The 22,213-nt window shown below is 36.0% G+C and overlaps 3 protein-coding genes across 4 annotated transcripts in view; 2 read left to right on the plus strand and 1 right to left on the minus strand.

Moving 5' to 3' along the window:
* The window catches only part of LOC101746419 (NFX1-type zinc finger-containing protein 1), a 14,772-nt gene extending 14,008 nt beyond the window's left edge, over positions 1-764 (plus strand). Inside the window, exon 14 of the mRNA XM_004924062.4 lies at positions 588-764. Coding sequence (XP_004924119.1) covers positions 588-656 — 69 coding nt within the window. The 3' untranslated portion in view covers positions 657-764. The remainder of the gene's footprint in view (positions 1-587) is intronic.
* Positions 670-21,935, minus strand: LOC101737147 (probable serine hydrolase). 2 transcript variants are annotated; one of them, XM_062669663.1, is made up of 2 exons: positions 21,367-21,935; positions 670-7,767 (listed from the first exon to the last, which is right to left on the minus strand). In XM_062669663.1, exon 2 carries the CDS (start codon positions 7,670-7,672, stop codon positions 6,860-6,862), a length of 813 nt encoding a protein of 270 aa, XP_062525647.1. In that variant the 5' UTR covers positions 7,673-7,767; positions 21,367-21,935; the 3' UTR covers positions 670-6,859. The 2 variants fall into 2 exon arrangements, with proteins under 2 accessions (XP_062525647.1, XP_004924139.1); XM_004924082.5 differs by lacking the exon at positions 21,367-21,935 and adding an exon at positions 14,451-14,800.
* Positions 15,053-22,213, plus strand: part of LOC101746557 (translocation protein SEC62) — a 24,259-nt gene continuing 17,098 nt past the window's right edge. Inside the window, exons 1-3 of the mRNA XM_004924063.4 lie at positions 15,053-16,751; positions 17,918-19,029; positions 19,451-19,571. Coding sequence (XP_004924120.1) covers positions 19,536-19,571 — 36 coding nt within the window. The 5' untranslated portion in view covers positions 15,053-16,751; positions 17,918-19,029; positions 19,451-19,535. The remainder of the gene's footprint in view (positions 16,752-17,917; positions 19,030-19,450; positions 19,572-22,213) is intronic.

A 22,213-nucleotide genomic window follows, 5' to 3' on the forward strand; every position in this document is an offset into this window, starting at 1 on the left:
GCACGGCGCTCGATGTTAGTCCTTTGAGCCATTATAAAATGGAGTCTTTATTTATTTATTTAGACACACCAACAGCAATACACACAAAACATTCAAGCTTAAAATTAACATGTATAAAATTAAGTACTGGTATGTAAGCCAGTTACAGGCATGTACAGCAATCTCTTATAATATAACACACCATGACATGTTACAACAATTTTACAAACAGCGGAAAAATAGGTTAAATTTAAATGGTAACAGTACGACATAAAAATAATAATTGAAAAGAACATGAAAACAAGAGTTAACTACTTAACATTCCCTCATCAACTATAAACAAAGGAACTTGGATACTAGTTTGTTTTTGAGACCAGGACACGTGTCGTTAAAAATGTCGATGCCGTCAATTAATGCAAATATTTGGTTATATTCACTACAAATCTTTGATAAAGGGAGGAGGGATTTAAGGGGTTTCTTCTTCTAAGGAGGAGTCTTCGACCTAAAGTCTCAGTTTCTCTGGTGACCATTTAAAATGGACCCTAAACTAGTCGGGCCGTTTCTATTTTCTTGTTTAAACTATTAATAATCCTTACAACTAATTTCAGGTGAGGACCGTGAACGAATTTGAAAAATACATTTCTGGAACGTGCCCGATGAATTGTGGAAAGAAATAAAAACGCCTTCAAGTCTGTTGTAACATCATATGTTTATTTTTGTGAAATTTTACAAATAAATTAATGAAAAAATAAATTAATTACAAATAATAAATAGTGTAACTAAAACGGTATTGTTTACTTATTGTATTCGTTTTAATTCTATCACAACATTTAACGCTTACAACAAATATTTTAATTTAGGTGACGATCATATTGTAGCTTGTATCTTACAAAGAAAAATAACAAAAAGAAAAAAAAAATCTACCAAAGATAATTTAAGAAGCATCACGTTGGCTCGCATATGTTTGCATGAAACGTTCAATTTGATACTTTAATACGTGACGACAAGAGAACATAATACAATACAAGTTTCACAACACAAATAATGGAGGTCATACATTAAAGTGGTGGATATACAACCCGTATGAACATGAAAACAATACACAAATTATATTTAAGTGCTGTGTCTTAGGGAATTCAACACGTGCATAAATACATATATATGCATAATTCAACACGTGCATAAATACATATATATGCATATGTACACGAGACGATAGCCATAAGTTGTCCATAGGAAAAAAAGATACAATTTTCGAGCCTTATTCTTGGAGCATTCGGGAACAATTATATTAAAATTATATTTAAAAAAAAAACAATGAACAATCCATGTTTATTTTATAAATGTGAGTGTGTTTGTCATTCTTTCACTTCGAAAACAAATCAATATTGGTTTTTAAAGTTACAGTATTAGGTCAGGAAAGCGACATACATAGCCTACTTTTTATTCCGAAAAAACATTCAATGCCCACGGGAAACCGGAAAATAATATTTGATTTCGTCTTTTTTTCACGTCGTAACGAGATTTAATGCGCTTTTTAAAGCGATAGTTTTATGTCATAACAGTGATGATGATCATGGCCACTTTTTATCCCGAAAGAAAAAATATTTCCACACCGACTTTTTTATCACAAGAAAAAAAAATCGTCCTCTCAACGTCAAAATTTATCAATCAAAGCATTCAATGATAATTCGTTCAATGAATTTGAATAAAATTCTAAATTGGGAAAGTTAGCTTTTAGGCGGGCGAAGCCTTTTACGAAGGAGTTAGTAAATTATATATATAAACAAAATGGCTACACTACAGTTTTTACGGATGAACATAAATAGGGTCGTAAAGAGACCTTTGTCGAAATCGAAAACTATAGCTCTGATGTCAACGGTTGTTCAAATGAAATTGAGTTCTATAAACATGACAGAAGGAGCTGTTTATGCCTAGACAACATTATTTTAATTCATTTCTTATTTCGTACACCCGTAATGTAATGCGTTCCTGCTTAGTTTGAAATGTTACATTGCGTGCTATATTAACGCTTTCTCCGTCGTAGCCTAAAGGTTAAGACACCTTATATACGCGTATCGAATGACGCGACAATGACAATGTTCGAATCTCACATGTTGACGAATGACTAACGATAGAGGAATAACATGGCGATAACTATACTGAGACCTTAAAACTCATACCTTTTTTTAATTTTGCTTAGATTGGTGGACGAGCTCACAGCCCACCTGTTGTGAAGTGGTTGCTAAAGCCCATAGACATCTAAAACGTAAATGCGCCATCCACCTTGAGATATAAGTTCTAAGGTCTCAAGTATAGTTACAACGGCTGCTCCACCCTTCAAACCGAAACGCATTACTGCTTCACGGCAGAAATAGGCAGGGCGGTGGTACCTACCCGTGCGGGCTCACCAGAGGTCCTACCACCATTAAAAGTGATGGTCAAGGTGGGTGGCAGCATTTACGTCGTAGATCTCTATGGGCTCCGGTAACCGCTTAATACTAGGTGGGCTGTGAAATCGTCCACCCATCTATGCAATAAAAAAAAGATTATAGGGCGTTTCGTGAGCCCGCTAGGGGAAGTACCACCATCCTCTCATTGTCGACGGTGAAGCAGTAATACACTTCGGTCTGAAGGGCAGGGCAGCCGTTGTACTATAGAAATTAGACTTGTCTCGGGGTGCAGCATTTACGTTGTTGATGCCTATGGGTTGAATAGTCCATAGACAGCGGGCCGTGATCTCTTTCAATCCCGGTGATCGTCCCGTCGCTTGCGACGATGGGCTCGACGAGTAAATTAACCCTCAGACACAGCCCACTGAGTTTCCTGCCGAATCTTCTCAGTGGGTCGCGTTTCCGATCCGGTGGTAGATTCTGCGAAGCACGGCTCTTGCTAGTGTTCGTGTTAGCAACGTCGTCAGGTTTGAGCCCCGTGAACTCACCTACTAGTTAAGGTTACGCTGATATAGCCTCAAGGCTCTCACGATAAGATAGGATAAAAATATATAAATCGTTCAATGAAAAAAATTATCATTAAAATATTTTCATTGAATAAAATCGTAATAAAGTAATGTATAATCGTGTTAATGACCGTAAACTTATATTTATTTTCATAATTACCTGTCAAAATTCAATATAATTTATGTATTCAGTTGTTAATAAATTTACAAATAAAAAAAATCATTACAGTAATGGTTTAATTTTTGAAACAAAAGATTTATGATAAGTTTTATTCTCACTCACAAGAGGTCCTATCACTAGTAATTACGCAAATTATAATTTTGCGGGTTTGATTTTTATTACACGATTCGTTATTCCTTCACCGTGGAAGTCAATCATTTCTTCATTGATCATAGTTAAATGGCAATTTTAATAATATCTCCAATCATTCTATGTTCACATATGGAATTGCTTTTTATTTAATTTTAATTTTATTAGCAGAGCAGTGGTGAATTTACACTAAGGGCAGTCGGGGCAAGTGCCCAGGGTGGCAAATATACAAAAAAAATTTGAATGGAAAATTTTTTTTTTAGTCTTTTCAACATTGCTCAATATTATTAATTAATTTTATTAATAAATAACTTTCTGTTTAATTGCGAATACAAGAAATTGAATTCATTCATTATTTTCGTGAATAATCTTGGCACTTTTGGTAAAAATTAATAATCAATTTAATTCCTTGGAGATTTAAAATAACAGTTGATTTTCCTATTTTCTGGAATTAAAGAAATTTTATTAGTGTTTTTTTTATGTAATATAATTATGAGCCATTAGTGCTTAATTTATAATTGATAGAAAAATTCAGATTTTGGAATATATAACATAATATTATAATAAATTTTCTCTAATAAATGAGTTATTTTTATTTTACACTGGATGCGGATTTTTTCCGGTGCCCAGGAGCGATATTAAGTTTAAATCCAGTCCTTTAGCTGAGTATCAATAGTTAACACTTCGTAAACTCGTTACGTATGGCAACCCGCTCTAACGTCAGTAGACTTCAAGGCCTCTGAATTTAATTACGTATTAAATTAGAGTTAGTGCGATAATCAATATTGCACTTATATTCCGCGCGCGAGCTCCGAGGATTCGGGGGCTGAGGAAGCGGGCGGGCGTGCACCGCGCCCGGCCGTCGCTTCATATCCCGCTCTCTCCCAGTACTAGTGTTGACCTTAACGTGAGAGTATGCTTACCGACTCGTTGTTTTTAATTTTGCGATAGCAGCGTTAATTACGTGTGATTTCTAATATAAATAGTCTTACACTTATAAGTCTTTTTGTTTGCGCAAATAGCTATTTAATTTGATGAAAAAGAAATGGCGAGCACTAGCATAATAAACATGTCTTAGCATTAGAGGAATATTACTGGCAAAAGGATGAATTAATGGAGGACTTTGTCGAATCATTTATTATTGAAGTATGTGAGGAGAGTACATCAAATTCTTCAACTACTGATTAATCTGATTGCGAGAGTTATTAAGAAGATTTCACGTTCATTTTGTTCAATAAAAATCAGTTCATTAAATGAAATTCATACGTGATCAATTGTTTTTTTTTTTTTTTCAAGTACATAATACCCTCATATAACTATTTTATAATTTACACTCGCACGGAGGCTTAAGATGTGTTAGTATCGATAGCGCTATATCGACTAATTACAACACTAGCTCATTACGTAACATTCCTTAAAAATCCACGGAGCTCGCGCGCGGACAATACACATTATACTCACTATATAGTAACCACTTACCTTTTTCTTTTTCAATTCCAAATTGAAATACGTACGTAAAATTCTAACCTATTACGAACCGCAACTACTTACGAATGAATACTTACTACCCAACAACGATTTTAAAATGGCGGAATTTAGGATACTTTTGTTATTATATGCAGCATGATCAATTACTAAATTCTATGTAACATACAAAAGTAATTATCCGAATATGGCTAACACTCAAATCACTGCCTCGAGCAAGCTCCTTTACGAGCAAAATCACAGTTTTCTTAAACCATCAACCTGAATATAATATTAAAACAAAGACTTTTCTTTACGTGACATTGGCCAGAAATTTCAATTTCAACGACGCAGTATTAACGGTAGTGCACTTCAAGCATACATAATGAGCTGTGATTCAGCGTATTCGATTTAAAGTAATGAAAACAGTCGTTTCTTTTAATCATTGGTCACGTTCACTGGGTCAATTAATTTAAACCTAACTCACCCCGTAGTGACATCTAGAGCACTATACGCTAGCACTGTATCTAAACGATATTGCACATTTAGAATTGCCCAGTCACCGTTCTCGTCGAATCCTTGCGACGAAGGGCTCGACGAGTAAATTAACCCATAGACACAGCCCGCTGAGTTTCTCGCCGGATCTTCTCAGTGGGGCGCGTTGCCGTACCGGTGGTAGATTCTGCGAAGCGCTGCTCTTGCTTGGGCCAGTATTAGCAACACTTCCGGTTTGAGCCCCGTGAGCTCACCTACATGTTGAGGTGAAGCTGAAATAGCCTCTCAAGGCTATCAGCATAGGTAGGAAAAAAAATATTGAATTGAAGTGGCGTAACTAAAAGTTTTAAGAAAATGAGTTTTATACTTCGAACGACTTATCAACAAACATGTGTTCTATAAGTTAACAAAATGAAATTTTTTAAATTCCAAGTTAAACATTTTAATTTTTGCCTACAAAAGGACATAATTCACTTTCCGTCTTAACTTAAACTATAAGGTATGCGCGCTTTAAAATCGAAACTATAAAATTACAATTCTTTAATTACATTTTAGACGTTTACAAAAAAAAAAACAAGAATTTTGGATTAAGCTACTTCAATCCTAAAGGTGCGATATGATAACAAACGGGTTGTAGACTTTGTAACGCGTTGCTAATTACCAGCGACCGACGTACAAGATTACGATAAAGTACTCCGAATCTTACAACATTTTCCCATAAAAAATTGCATTATAAATTCTCAAACTACCTCCTTCCAATCCGTGTCCGGTGTCCTTAATGCGAGTTTTTTAACTTTCTCGATAGCGTAAAAGTTAACTCAAATTTGTATGGAATTGGAACGTTGGCCGTTGTTTCAACGGCATACAAATTTGAATTAGCATTTACGCTATCGGAGAACGTTAAAAAAGTCGCACTAAGCACACTGTTAAAGAACTTACTGCCCATTTGGATGTCGAGTGGTTATGGCCCATAGACATCAGACATTATCATTCCGTCACCATGCTTGAGTCGTGGGATCGCACTCTTGATTTTGTTGAATTGATGAGTGATTCATGATGCATTAAATGCATGCATGATGAAGTAAATAGTGTACCTATAGTTACGAGTTCAGAATACGACTACAATGTGATTTTTATTCCACGATTTGATTCCTTAATGATATCCTTCCTTGGAAAAAAATGTATCACTCTCCAGGATTTGAATCCCGACACGGTTGCTTGACATGACAACTTCAGAACGTCTACTAATCTAATGCTGTGCTACTAAAATTATTTTAATTCATCCGAAACATATTTTCTTTTGTCGTTTAAAAGTATGTAATCATTTTATTTGTAAATACCTTATTTAGTATCATCATGTAGTCACTCTCAAAGTACAACATATTTACACAAAAGTACATTATTTATATATTTATGCGCATAACATTTATGTTATATTATATTATTTCTTGAATAAATATCAAAACTACAATCAAAACACATGTCGTTACTTTTAGCTCCAATTCGGATGCCAACAAGCTAAACTATAAACGAGTAATAATTACTCTAATTTACAGCTTGCATAAAATAAGCTATTAACTGTTAACTACAGCGTACGTAAAATCACAATTCGTATCACATTAATGAGATATTTAGCGCGAGTCAATCGCTTTTTAATAAAGCTCTAAGAACTCTTCTATGAGTTCAACGATGTTTTCGGGCGATTCTAATTGAACGTGATGCGTTCCCTGCACCTCGACGTACTGGACATCGGTGGTTTCTCTCAATTTTTCAACTACCTTCATGTAATAATCTAGCCTCTCCCAGCCCTGGCCGGGCAACGCCCTCAAATTCAGCACTTTGCACTTGACCTTGCCGGCGAACTCTAAAGCGGTCTCGATCGACATCATCGCCAACCCTGCCACTTTCAAGCGCGGATCCCTTTTGAAGAAGTAACCCTTCTTGTTCATATGCGCCGGGGTCGGCATCATGCCCCGTCTCATCAGCACGCGGCAGTTACGCTTCGAAACGGATCCTTTGTACGCATCGCATACTATATCTATCATTTCCTCGTATTCGTAACACGGTATCTTATCTTCCTTCAATGTTTCATACTCGAGCAGCTTGTCCATACCCCATCCGGCTGTTTTGACCATATTAGACGGTTCCCTTACAGCCGGACTCGCGATATCGATGCATATAATCTTATCGACATCGTCGGGAAACGAGGCCGCGTACATGAAGCTCAGGGCGCCGCCCAGGGAATGTCCCATCAACTGTACCTTCTCCCATTTGAAGTGCTTCACGATTCGTCGGATCAAAACGATTCCGTCCCAGAAAACGTAGTAAATCATACCTTTGGGGTAGTGAGAGGAGTGGCCGTGACCCGGCAAGTCTATGCAGAGGACCGAGGTGTTAACCGGTAACAAGGGAATGAGGTTGTCCCAAGTTCCGGCGTTGTCCTGCCAGCCGTGGATCGCGATCATGGGCTGTATGTTCCGCGGTCCCCACCAACGGCCGGCGACGTGACCCCAGGGCACTGGTATTTCGACTTCCTCGACTGTGTAGCCAGGCGGGAGTTCTAAAACATAAAACGGATTTAGTTTAGGATTTAACTTGCGCCTAGTAAAATAATAGAGGAAGGAAAAAACCTCTAGGATATTTTAAGAACACCTGTTATGTATATATATTATTGCTTAGATAGGTGGACGAGCTCACAGCCCACCTGGTGTTAAATGGTTGCTGGAGCCCATAGACATCTACGACGTAAATGCGCCACCCACCTTGAGATATAAGTTCTAAGGTCTCAAGTATAGTTACAACGGCTGCCCCACCCTTCAAACCGAAATGGATTACTGCTTCACGGCAGAAATAGGCAGGGTGGTGGTGCCTACCCGCGCGGACTCACAAGGGGTCCTACTACCAGTAATTACGCAAATTATAATTTTGCGGGTTTGATGTTTATTACACGATGTTATTCCTTCGCCGTGGAAGTCAATCGTGAACATTTGTTGAGTACGTATTTGTCATTAGAAAATTGGTACCCGCTTGGGATTTGAACACCGTTGCAGCGCTCAACACGAATGCACCGGACGTCTTATCCCTTAGGCCACGACGACTTTAAATAGTGAGGCAAATACTACTTTACTAAAGACTACTCTTTATATACTAATACTAATTTAGGGTTTTAAAACTAAACATAAAATTGTTGCCCTTAAAATGAAGACTGTGCGAACTTGTACATATATGAAAACATTGTTAGGTATAACCATCTGGCAATTTGAAAATGTCTAGTTCTTTACTTGAACAAGTATTTTTAATCATAATTATTTATATCTTAATAGGTGATTTACGAAATATGACAGCAATACATAATCGAAATCGATATAAGATAGAGTAAGTGAATAACGTAGACTTTGATCAAGTGATTATTTAAAAAAACGGAAGCCAAACTTAAAGGTCGCGGCGATAAGAATTGGCACGACGCAGTTTATAGAAGTTTTGCTCATAAAACATAATAATATCATCAATGATTACTAAGGTTTTTCATGTTTTTTTTTAATAATATACGCAATATGAGGCCTCAAAAGAGACACTACCATTGTCCGTATTTCTGTACCGTTTTTGAATTTTTATTTTTTATTGCTTATCTGGCTGAACGAATTCACGACTCACCTAATGTTAAGTGGTTACAACAACGGCTACCCCATCCTTCAAACCGAAACGCATCACTGGTTTACAGCAGAAATAGGCAGAGTGGTGCTACCCACTCATGCGGACTCACAAGACGTCCTACCACCAGAAATTATGCAAATTATAATTATACGGATTTGATTTTTATTACAAGATGTCAATTCCTTTACCGTGGCAGTCAATCGTGAACATTTGTTAAGTACGTATTTCATTACAAATATTGGTAATGGCCTGCGGGATTTGAACACCGGTGCATCGCTAGATACGAATGCACCTTTAGGTCACGACGACTTTCAAATACTTTCAAATTTGAAATTATTACAATAACCTACTCAAGAGTTAAAAATCAAACGTTTCTACTTAAATAAGCCTTTAAAAGCGCTCTTATATCGTCATAACTTTACCATCGATTTGGGATGCAGTTTCATCGCCGATACAATTGACAAAAAACTCAGGGTTTGTTCATTTATCAAATCAGTTTGTCAAATAAGTATGACTAAACTAGAATATGTCCCTATACATTATTAAGCAATGAGCGAAATTTTGCTCGATACTCCTTTTGTATAACGCTCAAATCCAGACTGGAGTAATTTCATTCTGAACCGAATACCAACTAATCTTATCAAAGATAAAAAAAATATAGCCTAAGAGATACTTTAAAAATTCTATAATACACGAGATTTTTTCTTCCTACCTACGTCGCTGACGTCATCATTTGTAAAAACAACGTGGCGTCAGTCACTGACGTCAAGGTCAGGTACTTCGCATTTACCACCGGATCGATGCGACTGCTGGATATACAATGATGCGGGAAAATGAGTGGACAAATGTTAATTGTCATGTCGAACTCTTCAACGAGTTTGACTACTATTCATTTTTGAGATAGCTTAGACCTATTTATTATACAGGCTCCAGTAACCACTTAATACAAGGTAAATCGTAAGCTCTCCTTCCCAGACAGCAAAATCAAAAATCCATAGACGTAAATCAAACGTAGTGTAGAATTTATGTTAGTAATTTACCATTTGTTACTTCACGTTATACACCCTTGACCTTCTGGTTTCGTTAACAAAAAACTCATTATAATTGTTCAATTTTAAATATTAATTTACATTTACATTAAATGTTACATGATAATTTAGTTAAAAAATTTAAATGAAACAATTCCTGTTTCATAATCATTGTGAGAAAAGAGTAGTTTTAAATACCGTCAAAAAAAACTAAAAACATTGAGTAAAAAATTCCAATTAAATTATCAAATTCATTGTAATTTAATTAGGATTTTTTACATGTAGCATAATTATACTTCATGTTGATTACAAATACATAGCAAAACATGGCTTTTTTTTACTATTATAGCAATCTCAGTAAAGGTTATAACTTTATAAAGCAAATATGTACATACAGATATGTAAGTATGCAAACATAAATTTCAGGTTCATGAGAAACCGGGGTTAAGGTAATGTCTTATTAGATATAAGGGGGCAGTCTCCTCCCGGTGTTGGTCACGAGGCGATCTGAGGGGGTTGAGGCTGCGCCGTACCCTACCGTCACTCTAGCTCGTTGGCACCAGGAAGATGGGACGACGCGTCGACGGCTGCGGCTTGCGATGCGGTCCGCGTTGTCGTCATCGCACATACTGTGGAAGCGCAACCCGGTCAGCGGTGCATAGCGTTCCGACCCAGCAGGCTGGTTCTGACCCAGCGGGATATCCTGGAACACCAGCGGCATCGCCCGGACGGCCTGGTAGGGCCGCCGTAACGCGGAGATCGGCGTCGTTGTTCGTCGACTATCGCTTCAACAACCAGCCGGTCGGGCGTGCTCGGTGTGGCGCCGCGTGTCTGGTTGTAATGTTGACCGCGGGAACCCCCTTACTCCGACCGGGTTCTGACCCGGACGTCAGATGTAAGAGTGCAGGGGAATCGTTTAGTACGGTAGGGCTCTAAAATATCTTTGGGCCCGCGTCAAGTCCCATATACCCCGCGCGTCCCCTAGGCCCGGCGACCTCGTAGGAGGTTCGGCACCCGGCCCGAAAAAAAAAGTAGTGTTACTGGAGTGTATTCGGCAGGGCTTCGTCGGCCGGGCGTCCTTGGGGTGAGCTGTGCTGTCTGGTTGTAGTTTTGACCGCGGTAACCCCCTTACTTCAACCGGGTTCTGACCTCGAAGGGGATCGGACGCTTGGACGAAGAGTGCACGGGAATAGTTTAATGGGTAGGGCCCTGAAAACATCCTTGGGCCCACGGTCTCACAGTTGCGGACCAGTCAAACATACCCCGCGCGCTCCCTAGGCCTTGGGACCTCGTTGGAGGCTCCGTCCACGGCCCGAAAAAAAAAGTGCATGCACGATAAGAATAATGAATTCAGAGAAATATGTACATAGTGTAAGCGTGAAACGTCATACACGGTATCATACTACTAGCCTGACAATAGAGACCATAACAACTACAGCATGAATGCTTCCACATAGGAACATATCACTGGCCTCCGTGATACTAAGGACCTCTTGTGAGTACGTACGGGTAGGTACTACCACCCAGCCTATTTCTGCCGTGAAGCAGTAATGCGTTTTGGTTTGAAGGTTGGGGCAGCCGTTGTAACTACTCCCGAAGTGCCACCACTGCAGTGGCTGCAACGAGGACACGGCGGAGCACACGCTCGCGTACTGCCCCGCTTTCGCGGAGCAGCGCCGCGTCCTCGTTGCAAAAATAGGACCGGACTTGTCGCTTCCGACCGTCTACGATGCTCGGCAGCGACGAGTCCTGGCAGGCGATGCTCGACTTCTGCGAGTCCACCATCTCGCAGAAGGAGGCGGCGGAACGGGAGAGGGAGAGCTCTTCTTCCCTCTCGGCGCCGTGCCGCCGCCGTCGGGCCGGGGGCCGGAGGAGGGCGTTTGTCCAGCTCCAGCCCCTATGAGGAGGCAGTCTCCTCCCGGTGATGGTCACGGGGCGACCTAAGGGGGTTGAGGCTGCGCCGCACGCTACCGTCACTCTAGCGCGCTGGCACCAGGAGGACGGGACGGCGCGTCGGCGGCTGCGGACTGCGATGCGGTCCGCATTTTCGTCGTCGCTGTCGTCGCCGAACATACTGTTGAAAAGCAACCCGGTCAGCGGTGTATCGCGTTCCGACCCGGCAGGCTGGTTCTGGCCCTGCGGGGTATCCCGGAACACCTGCGGCACCGCCCGGGCGGCCTGGTAGGGCCACCGTACCGCGGAGACTGACGTCGTTGGTCGTCGACTATCGCCTCGACGACCCGTCGGTCGGGCGTCCTCGGGGTGGCGCCGCGTGTCTGGTTGTAGTGTTGACCGCGGGAACCCCCCTACTCTGAACGGGTTCTGACCCCGGACGGAGATCGGACGTCGGGTGTAAGAGTGCAGGGGAGTCGTTTAGTGGGTGGGCCCTAAAATCCTTGGGCCCGCGATCTGCTCTCAACACCTGAAGATCGTTGAGTCTCACATACCCCGCGCGCCCCCTAGGCGCCGGGACCTCGTAGGAGGTTCGGCCCCCGGCCCGAAAAAAAATAAAAGAACCTCTTGTAACTATACTGAGACCTTCGAACTCATATCCCAAGGTGAATGGCAGCATTTACGTTGTAGATGTCTACGAGCTCCAGTAACCACTTCAAACCAGGTGGGCTGAGCTCGTCCACCCATCTATGCAATATATGAATAAAAGGCGGAAGCCTTCATTAAATTACGATTGAGAGTTATTCTGTCTTTATTAACTGTCTGTCTGTATGTGTATTAACTAGCTAGCAGATTGATGTTACATAGAATGGTCATACTATTTGAAGCCCTGAGCTGACTCATGAAAACATTAATTTTAAAAAGGGCTTATATCTACATTGTTCTCTACAGATACACTACAGCTACTAACTATCCCAATATTGAAGAATCGATCATTAACAATTATGCCACACAGTTCAAAGGTTGAATATTACGACAGCAAAAATAATCCATATCCTTTCATAGATATCATAATAAAAAATTATCATGGATTTATTTTGTTGATTCAGCAGAGATAAGATAATGAAGATCTTCACACCAGGAACTATTGGCAATGATAAAAATTATCAAAACACTTTACTAGATTAATTTATTACTTAACAACTGGATAGAGGATTTGATTAGTGCAAAATATTGATGTATTGACAATTTTATGCTAACAACTGGCAAACATTGGGTTAGTAAAGTCACTAACCTTTGATAGATATCTTCACACTCAAAGATTTAAACAATTTTATAGATAATCAGATTTCACTAATATCACTAGCAATTAAGTTCTCAAATTTAATAATTGAATATGCATGTATGTATCTTATACCTTTAAACGAGCAATTATTTTATATATATATATAATCTGAATCTCGGAAACGGCTCCAATGATTTTCATAAAATTTAGTATACAGGGGATTTCGGGGGCGATAAATCAATCTAGCTACGATTTATTTTCAGAAAATGTTGTTTTAGTCGTGTTTTCAATAATCAACTTTATCAATTAATCAACTTTATGACTCTTCCCAACATCTATTGGCGAATAATAATACTATTTTTCTCAAACTAACTGCTTTAAAGACACAATAACACTAAAGCTATTTCAGCAGATGGCGTTGTTAAGCCACCTGAAGCCAATGAGTGTTTGGTTTAAGGTTAGACCAAGAAAATGAATAGATTATTTATATTATTCAACAAAGAAAAAAATCCGAGCGAAGCTCGGGCATCGTATAGTTTCAATATTATGAGTAAAATGTTAGATATTTTTTTACAAAAATTGCTTATATACCTTCATATATATATATATATATATATATTGGCCCACTTTTCTCTTATACAATAAATAAACATATATAAAGTATGTAATATACAAACTTAGGACTATAACTTAAACTCTACTCTCAATGATTTAAATAAAATTTATTCTAATAATCATCATATAAATATTCAAAAACAGTGAAGTATATTTTTTTTTCTAAATTAATTTTCCTTTTTTTGTTTAGTGTCTAGTATGATCAGGATTAAGTATCAATACAAATATTTTCAATATAAACAATGTTTTTTTAGAAAGTTATTAAAAATGTTAAAATTTTATACATAAAATCTAAATTATGAGGTTTCAGTGCTTAAAGAAGAATTTGGATATATTTAAGTACTTTAATAAGCTGTCATACAAAATAATTTCAAGGAAGACACATTCTAATTGGACCCTTTTGACTGTGGTACATAAATCTATCAAGTAGAAATTCAAATAATGTATGCTTTGGTGTAGAAAATTTTTTTTCATTAATTCATAATTTTTTAATACACAAGTCTCTAAATAGACAGAATTAGAAATAGACAAAGGCCTAAATTAGGTAGGAAAATTATTTTAGTAAACTGATAAATTGCTTTGAAGGATATTAACATATTGAAGGCTACAAATAGTTTTGTATCTCAGAGGGACAAAACCCTTATAGGATCACTAGTTTTCCGTGTCTATCTCTGATAAGTTTATTAATGCAATAAACAAAGAGATTCCCAATCTATTACTTCATTATATAACTAAATTCATGATAAAATATGTAACGTAACTTTTTACCTTCATGGTTTTGATATCCATTCGTTTTCTCTTCCATTGTTTATTTATGAATTAAATCACTTAAATTAAAAGTGAACACAGACCTAGCGCGCGATCAACGGTCAACGACTATCTTTGAACTAAATTAAAACTAATTTAAATATTAAATAGCATTAATTTTTTATTAATTTCAAGTAAAAATTCAAGAGTTGTCTGTCACTGCAATACTATAGTCAAGTTGCATATTCACTGTTCGACAATCTTATTTTGACTCGCTAAGAACTTTATCAATGTTGATAACATTAGATCTATAGACATGATCGCAAATTTCCGATATGTGATAAAACTTAAAACATTGTAGACCGTAGATATTTTTTTTTTTTTGTACAATTTTTCCTTGTTAGGAAAGGCAAAGGGATCTAAGCCCATACAGCCTTGTAGACCATAGGTAATATATATATCACATAATATTTAAGAATCAATAACACCGCATTATTGTCATTAAGGTACTGCTACACTTACTCTAAAATAACATGCTAAAAAGCGAGCTCTTGAGTATGCTCAATACAAGCATGTTTATGAACAGTTTACATTTGCTAGCAATAGTCATGCTTGTTTTCAGTATGCTATTTATTTATGTATTTGTATTATACATGTTGCAAACGACTGATCGATACTAGCATGCTCAATAAGCAAACTAAATAACAAAACAATAAGCAAATAGACAAACAAGGCATGGAGTTCATAATGACACCATAGGTTTATATAATTTTTAAGCTATTGCATAACTTTTATCGTGGGCTTTGAGTGCTGCGACTGTATCAAGAAATTCTGTAACGAAAATAAAACCTATCACCTTCTATTCCCACTTCCATGTAGCTCTCGTTCAACACATTCACACATTGCGCTTGTGCGAATGTGTTGAACCTAGTGTTTGTGAATAAGCGCGCGGCGTGACGTCACACTGTGAATGAAAAGTCTGCCCATCTCTCTCTCTCTCGCGTGGTCTAGGTTATAAGTGTGAAGGGGACAGTTAATGTTTAGCTTTTGTTAATTTAATGTTCATAAATATAGTATGTACTTATTTTATTATTGTTTTAATATTTATTTATTATTGTCTAATTATAATTGCATAAGTAGATAAAAAACGATATGCAATAGCTTTACCACGACAGCTCTCGAGTGCCGGCTCAGTGAATTTGGCCCCTTCTTTTGTTGATTTTCGGTTTCATTTTTAATTTTTAATTATTTGTTCGTCGTTTGTTAGTTAATGTTCGAATGTGAAAATTGTTTGTTCGTCTTTTATGTATTTATAATTATTAAACAAATGATCACCCTTAAGTCAGACTCCTTTACTAGATATCTTTATTTTTATCGGTCAGATTAGTTAATTTAGATCAATTATCGTTTGTTCGACAACTATTGGTGATTGTCCGATCATAAAAACAAGTAAATTCCCAATTTTTAATTATTTTATATCTAATAAGCAAACCATCACCTCACGCCTACATTGCGCATGGCCGGTTTTGTCAGTCAGCTGCCAATGGCCGTATTTACTAGCGTTTTGTTAACAAGTGCGTTTATACTGTGTAATTAGTAGATCAAAAAAATATTGAAAACTTCAACAATACTTCAACAAAAAAATATCAGTGAAGACGGCCAATTAATCGTTAAAGTACGATTAGCGCTGTTTTAATAAATTCAGTTATTTTTAATGATATTGAATATTAACAAGCACATAGAAATTTCAGTGATATCAATAAAATCATCAATAAAAAAAATCCGAAAATCAAAAAGGGGGCCCAAATTCATTGAGTCACGAATACCACACGTGTATTTTTTAGTATCTACACTAGCCTGCTTTTTTTTTTAAAGATTAAATGGCCGGGTAAAAAGATCTTTAAGTCAAGTCTTATTTTTCTTCGTATAATCTGTTTTAAGTTAAAAAATGATATTATGAAACGAAATTGAGATGAAGTTGATTAATTTGAGACCTTAATCAATTAGGATGAAATTAAACGAAACGGGATGAAATAAAATAAATAAAATGGCGTTTGTTTACTTAGACTTTTTATGTGGACTTTTTGGAAGAACACTAGAAACCGCGTCTAGTGGCTTTGTTTCATTTTCCCACGTTTAAGCATTTCACAGATGTTAGATAGTTAGTAAACTACCGCTACTACACATTAATAGAAATACTAAATAAACAAAGTAAAACAACTCACATAACTTCGCACCCGTGTTCCTGTCAAAATCTCTACTTAAATGCTAACATTTTACATTAAAGCAGTGATATATAAAGGGGAATGCCCACTCTCCATAGTGTGCTAGGCCCAACGTGGACATCAAATATTACTATAAAAATGGACTGATTCAAATTCTTAAATGTATTAGATATCTAAAAAATATATTGAAATTGACGCCACTATTATAAAAAATATAATAAAAATAAAAAAACTCGTTTTGAGGTTAATTTTCTATATAAATACCTCAAGAACTTTTCTTTTTTAATGTTTAAGATGTTCCTAATGTATTTTTATCCAATTGTAGTTATTAGGGTATAAAAAACACACATACTTCTTTAAATATCTATATTTTCTTCATCTTCATACACAATTAGTAAATCATCTAAAAATAGCACAAGAGAGCATATACACGGTTTTAAATCTCGGTCAGGTTAAAACCACAATTCACACAATGGTTTTCAGCCGTAGTATGAAACGTTATTGATAAAAGCAAAATAAATCGAAGAAAAATCAAAACATCCATTTTGAACGCAAGCACAAGCAGCAAGCGAAGTGTCAGTCAGTCAGATTAAAATCAGTGTTGTCAGTATAAAGAAAAATAATTACATGAAATTCATATATCGATCATTTTTTTAAATAACCGATATTTGATTTATTTCTTAATGTTTTTTTTACGAGTACACATTATATTTTATTTTTTATGATTTTGTTTTAGTTGTACATATTTAAATAACAATACAAGTTAAGTTTTTTTTTATTGCTTAGATGGGTGGACGATCTCACAGCCACCCTGGTGTTAAGTGGTTACTGGAGCCCACAAAAATCTACAACGTAAATGCGCCACCCACCTTGAGATATAAGTTCTAAGGTCTCAATTATAGTAACAAGTTAAAGTCCAATGGGTATGTCTTTGATGTTATTTTATATGCTTAAAATCGATTAAAATCGATTGATTAATGATAATATTTAAAATGATTTATTTATATGTTTTTTTTTTATATACATAAAATGTTTACTTAATACGTAAAAGGTTTTGATGCTGGCAATATTTTTCCCGCAAAAATAAAATTCTTGTTTTTTTCAATAGAGTTACTTTTTTTAAACTACTTATTGTAAACTGTAGTGGCGCTTATTTGGAAGAAAGTAAATGCATATTTATTTATGACAAAATTAATGCACTAAGTATTTTTTCTCTAATCTATTGTCCGCTTTGGGCCTAAAATGGGCCGTCCCCTTTGACAGCATGACCAACATTTCATTTATTGTATATAGCGATGCTTGCTTAAAATTAAGTGTTTATTCTAAATTCTATGGTAATTTATAAAAACGCTTTTCACATAAAAGGAATCTATGTATGATTTTTACACGTTATTTTGATTTATTTCTTCATGGTCGAAGTAATTCGTGAAATCGTGCTAGGGAAATACGTTTTGCAAACGTTTTGAACCCTAGCATAGTCAGATCACTTGATTTATTTTCTGTTTATACATCCGTGAAACTATATACCGTAAACTTAGAACAGACGAACACGCCATTTGGTTTTCACCCACTGGGTATCCCGGAACATTAGTGACACTACCTAATCGCTGTGCTGCAGAATTCTGCGTCGTTGGTCATTGAAGATCGCCTCGACGGCCCGTCGGTCGGGCACCCTCGGATTGGCGCTACAAGTCTGGTTGTAATATTGACCGCGGGAACCCCCATACTCTAACCGGGCGGAGATCGGACGTTGGGTGACATAGTGCAAGGTGGAGTCGTTTGGTGCGGTAGGGTCCTAAAAATATTCTTGGGTCTACTAACATTTATAGACTGTCTAGTCCCACATACCCCGCGTGCCCCTTAGGTATATGCCCCTTAGGTATATCTCGTAGAAGATTCGGCACCATGACCGAAAAAAAGACGAACACATAATAACAATATTGAATGTTAGTATTATAGCTTACTTTATATATACATATATTAATATATTATGTATAAATAGTTGTTTTAATTTACAATATATACATCTTATATCCATAATTTATATTTTTAGAAAGCCCACAACTATACAACGTTACTATTTACATAATAAAAATATTTCCAAATTGACACGTAAAATCACTGAGTGTATTATCTATGACTTTATGTCATCTGATACTTATTATATAGTGTTCACCTCGTTTTATTTATTGTCATTCCAAAATTAAATAGTTCATTAAATTCATTTCATTTCACTTTTCATATAACAAACAAAGCTTTCATTTTGTTCCCTTTGCTGCACCGATAGTAAAATCAAATAATCAAATCTATGAATTGTACAGAGCAGCCAACAGGGTCAGGCAGAGTAAAGTGATAATCTGTGAGAGTAATTTAGGACAGCAGCTTTGGACTTTTTGGCGGGAACGCGAGGAGTGAAGTTGTGTGATTTGTTTTATTTTGTCTATTTAGTGTTTCTTCGGGTTTAAATGTGTAATAATGGTGGTTTATTAACCGTTTAATATCTGTGAAAGTGCACAAATGTGGGAAAATGAAACAAAGCCGCTGGACGTAACTTCTCGGGATCCTCCAAAAAGTCCACTGAAAAATCTTAGTAAATGACCACCATTTTACTGAGATTAGATTTCATCTCATATCATCTCATTTAATTTCATCCTAGTTGATTAATGTCACAAATTAATCATTTTCATTTCATTTCACTCCATAATATCATTTTTCATAAAATTAAGAATATAGAATAAAATAAGACATGACTTAAAGGTCTCAGTTACCAGGTCATAAAATCTCTTAAAAAAAAAAACAGCAGCTTTGTCAGCTGCGCGGTGTCAGAAATACGAAAACTGGGTTTTGTTGTTTTGTGATACGTGGGCAAATTTAACATACAATGGCTGATAAAAGAAAGACTAAAAAACGCAAAGATGTGAGTAAAACTTTTAATTTCAATGATAAGATTTCTTAAGTCGCTTGTCTTGTTAAAAATTGTCGTACCGTGTTATTTTACCGATTCACAGTTTTGCAAGATTTTTGTTTGAATTTCTTAACATTTACTTAAAGGAAGGTTAATATACCGTGAAATATATTTAATAATTTTGTACAAGTAATAGCTTACGCCTAAAATTTTGTGGACGTGGTTAAAAAGGTATTTATAAGATTGATTTTGTACATATGTAATGCGCGTCTTGTGGTCATCTGACGTGTTTTTCATGCGTAGTTTTCGGTTTCTTCAGACATCAGGAATGTCAGCTATTTTTGGTAATCCTTTGTGTAAAGTTTAAACATATTATAACAGAAATATGCCTAATTCTGTCTCTTTTGTTTATGAATTTATAGTTTATGAAGCCCTTAAGTTTTGAATTAAAAATAAAGGCAATAGAGATTTCTTTCCAAAGATGAATAGATGCATGGATGATTTAATTTTGTTTTTTTTTTCAGCGAAAAAAGGTTTGACTTATCATATAATTTATTGCACAGTGTGTTTTCAGTAGTGGGTCTCTATTTTGTTAGAGATTAAGGTTTAATAATAATTAAGATTAATTTCTATTATCACTAAAAAAATCTACAGAACCTTTTTAAACACAATACCATACTGTATCTGCCTTATTCAAGCACCACTACAACTGAATTAGTCATATTTGATAAAAGTTTCATGTGAAACAAATAGTAAATGCCATGCTTCATAAGTTATCCCTAATTTTCAAGCAATATAACCCATTTTATTTCAGTAAATTGTAATTAATGTAAATCAAAGAATCTGCACTATTTACTTCTAAATCTTCTCTATCTGCATCAGGATCACAACTGCTTCAAGAGTAATAAAACTGATTACACAGTTGTAGTTTAAAATTAATTAGCTCAGAATCTTTTGCTTCGAGTTCTCATTTACATCACTACACTGGTCGGGATTTCTATTGTTCAAATTATTAATATCAAGTTAAAAGTAATTTAAAAAATATCAGCTAATTGTCTATACAGCTTGCTTCTAGCACTAGTTTAAAAAAAAAAATGTCTTAGGAAGCAGAGTAACAAACTCAAGTCTATTTTATGACTATTACTTGTTTTGTGCTTTTGTTTTTCTTTAAAATGTACAATAACAATTTCACATTATGAACATTGCAAAATGAAAAAACTAAAGAAAAATTCAGTTTTTTAATCATAGATTAATGTATGGTTTATCACATAAATGTTCCCCGATAGTTTTCCGAAGTCTATGGGTAATCAAATTAACTTAAATCTATTATAAGTTTTGTGGTATCTCAATTTAATACTGGTGAAGCTGGTTGTTGTGGTAACCTGTAGGATAAGACGTTGCTCATAACATGTACAATTCATTATTTTGTTTCTTAAATTAGCTTAATGTCATAAGTTTTATCACTAATATTCATTTTTTATAAATATTAGCTATGCTTAAGTTCAAATCAAACATTTTAGCTCATTAATATTCTCACTACGTTTGATTTTTTTTTTAGGAAGATCTATTAGTTTTGTTACGCAAGTGAATCGAGAATCAATTTTGAACTCCTAAATAACTGCCAAGACGAAAACACAAGTGACTAAACTATATTATAATTTCGTTGTAAACATTTTATGATTGGTAATTTCCCTAAGTGCCTCATACTATATTGCTTCTTTTTACACAACTGTAGAAGTAGTTATGATATGGTATTTACATAGATGTGCCAGATAATAATACATATATTTTAATGTTGTTTGCTTACATGTTTGTTTGTTTGTGTCACAGCTGTTATACACCGTGCTTCAGCAGTTTACTTATAACACCGGGTAGGCCGTGTAATAATTCACCCATCTCCAATAACATAACTTGTACATTGAAGTTACAGCTATCGGGTAATATTGCGTTTTCTTAATATTGTTACGCGCTGGAGTTAGAGATAAATGAAACTTCCACTGAAGTACAAATTAAAACTATTTAACTTGAAACATTTAACAAACACTTTAAAATTCTCAATTCACTTCTACCGCTTCGCTTCACGTGATCCGTTCGCTGTTTCGCTTCGAGTAGATCCGATTACTAATTGCCTTCGTATCATCTCTGCAACGCTTTTATAGTCGTTATGATATCACTAGAATTATCGAGAACATTCCTGACAGGTCGAGTAGTTTCGACATGTGTTTCCGCTATTTGATAATAGGTGGCGTTGTACTTCTCAAGCGTTCTCGATTTTACTAATTCCTTTGAAATTCGCTTCCGCAATTCGAAGACAGACGGCGTTGCTCTTACTGGCGTAACATTACTGTGGTCTTTCATAGCTGCTCTCTTCACACAAAGACTACTAGATCGATTTTGATGAAGCTTTGTTGCATAGCTTATGAGTCAGAAAGATAATCTTGATATATAATATAGTTATTTAGTCCGTATGTATGTAAGTGAATTCCTCCTAAATGGTTTGACCGAATTAAATGTGTTTTTTTGGTGTTCTTGTATGGATTCGACAGAACGATATATTATGTTGACTTCGCTAGTATCTAGTAAAACGACCTTCCAGTGTAATTTCGAACTCTAAATACATTCATATATATATATAAACATACCAGATTTAATGA

Source organism: Bombyx mori, chromosome 8, assembly GCF_030269925.1.
Source record: "Bombyx mori chromosome 8, ASM3026992v2".
Classification (NCBI taxonomy): Eukaryota; Metazoa; Arthropoda; class Insecta; order Lepidoptera; family Bombycidae; genus Bombyx; species Bombyx mori.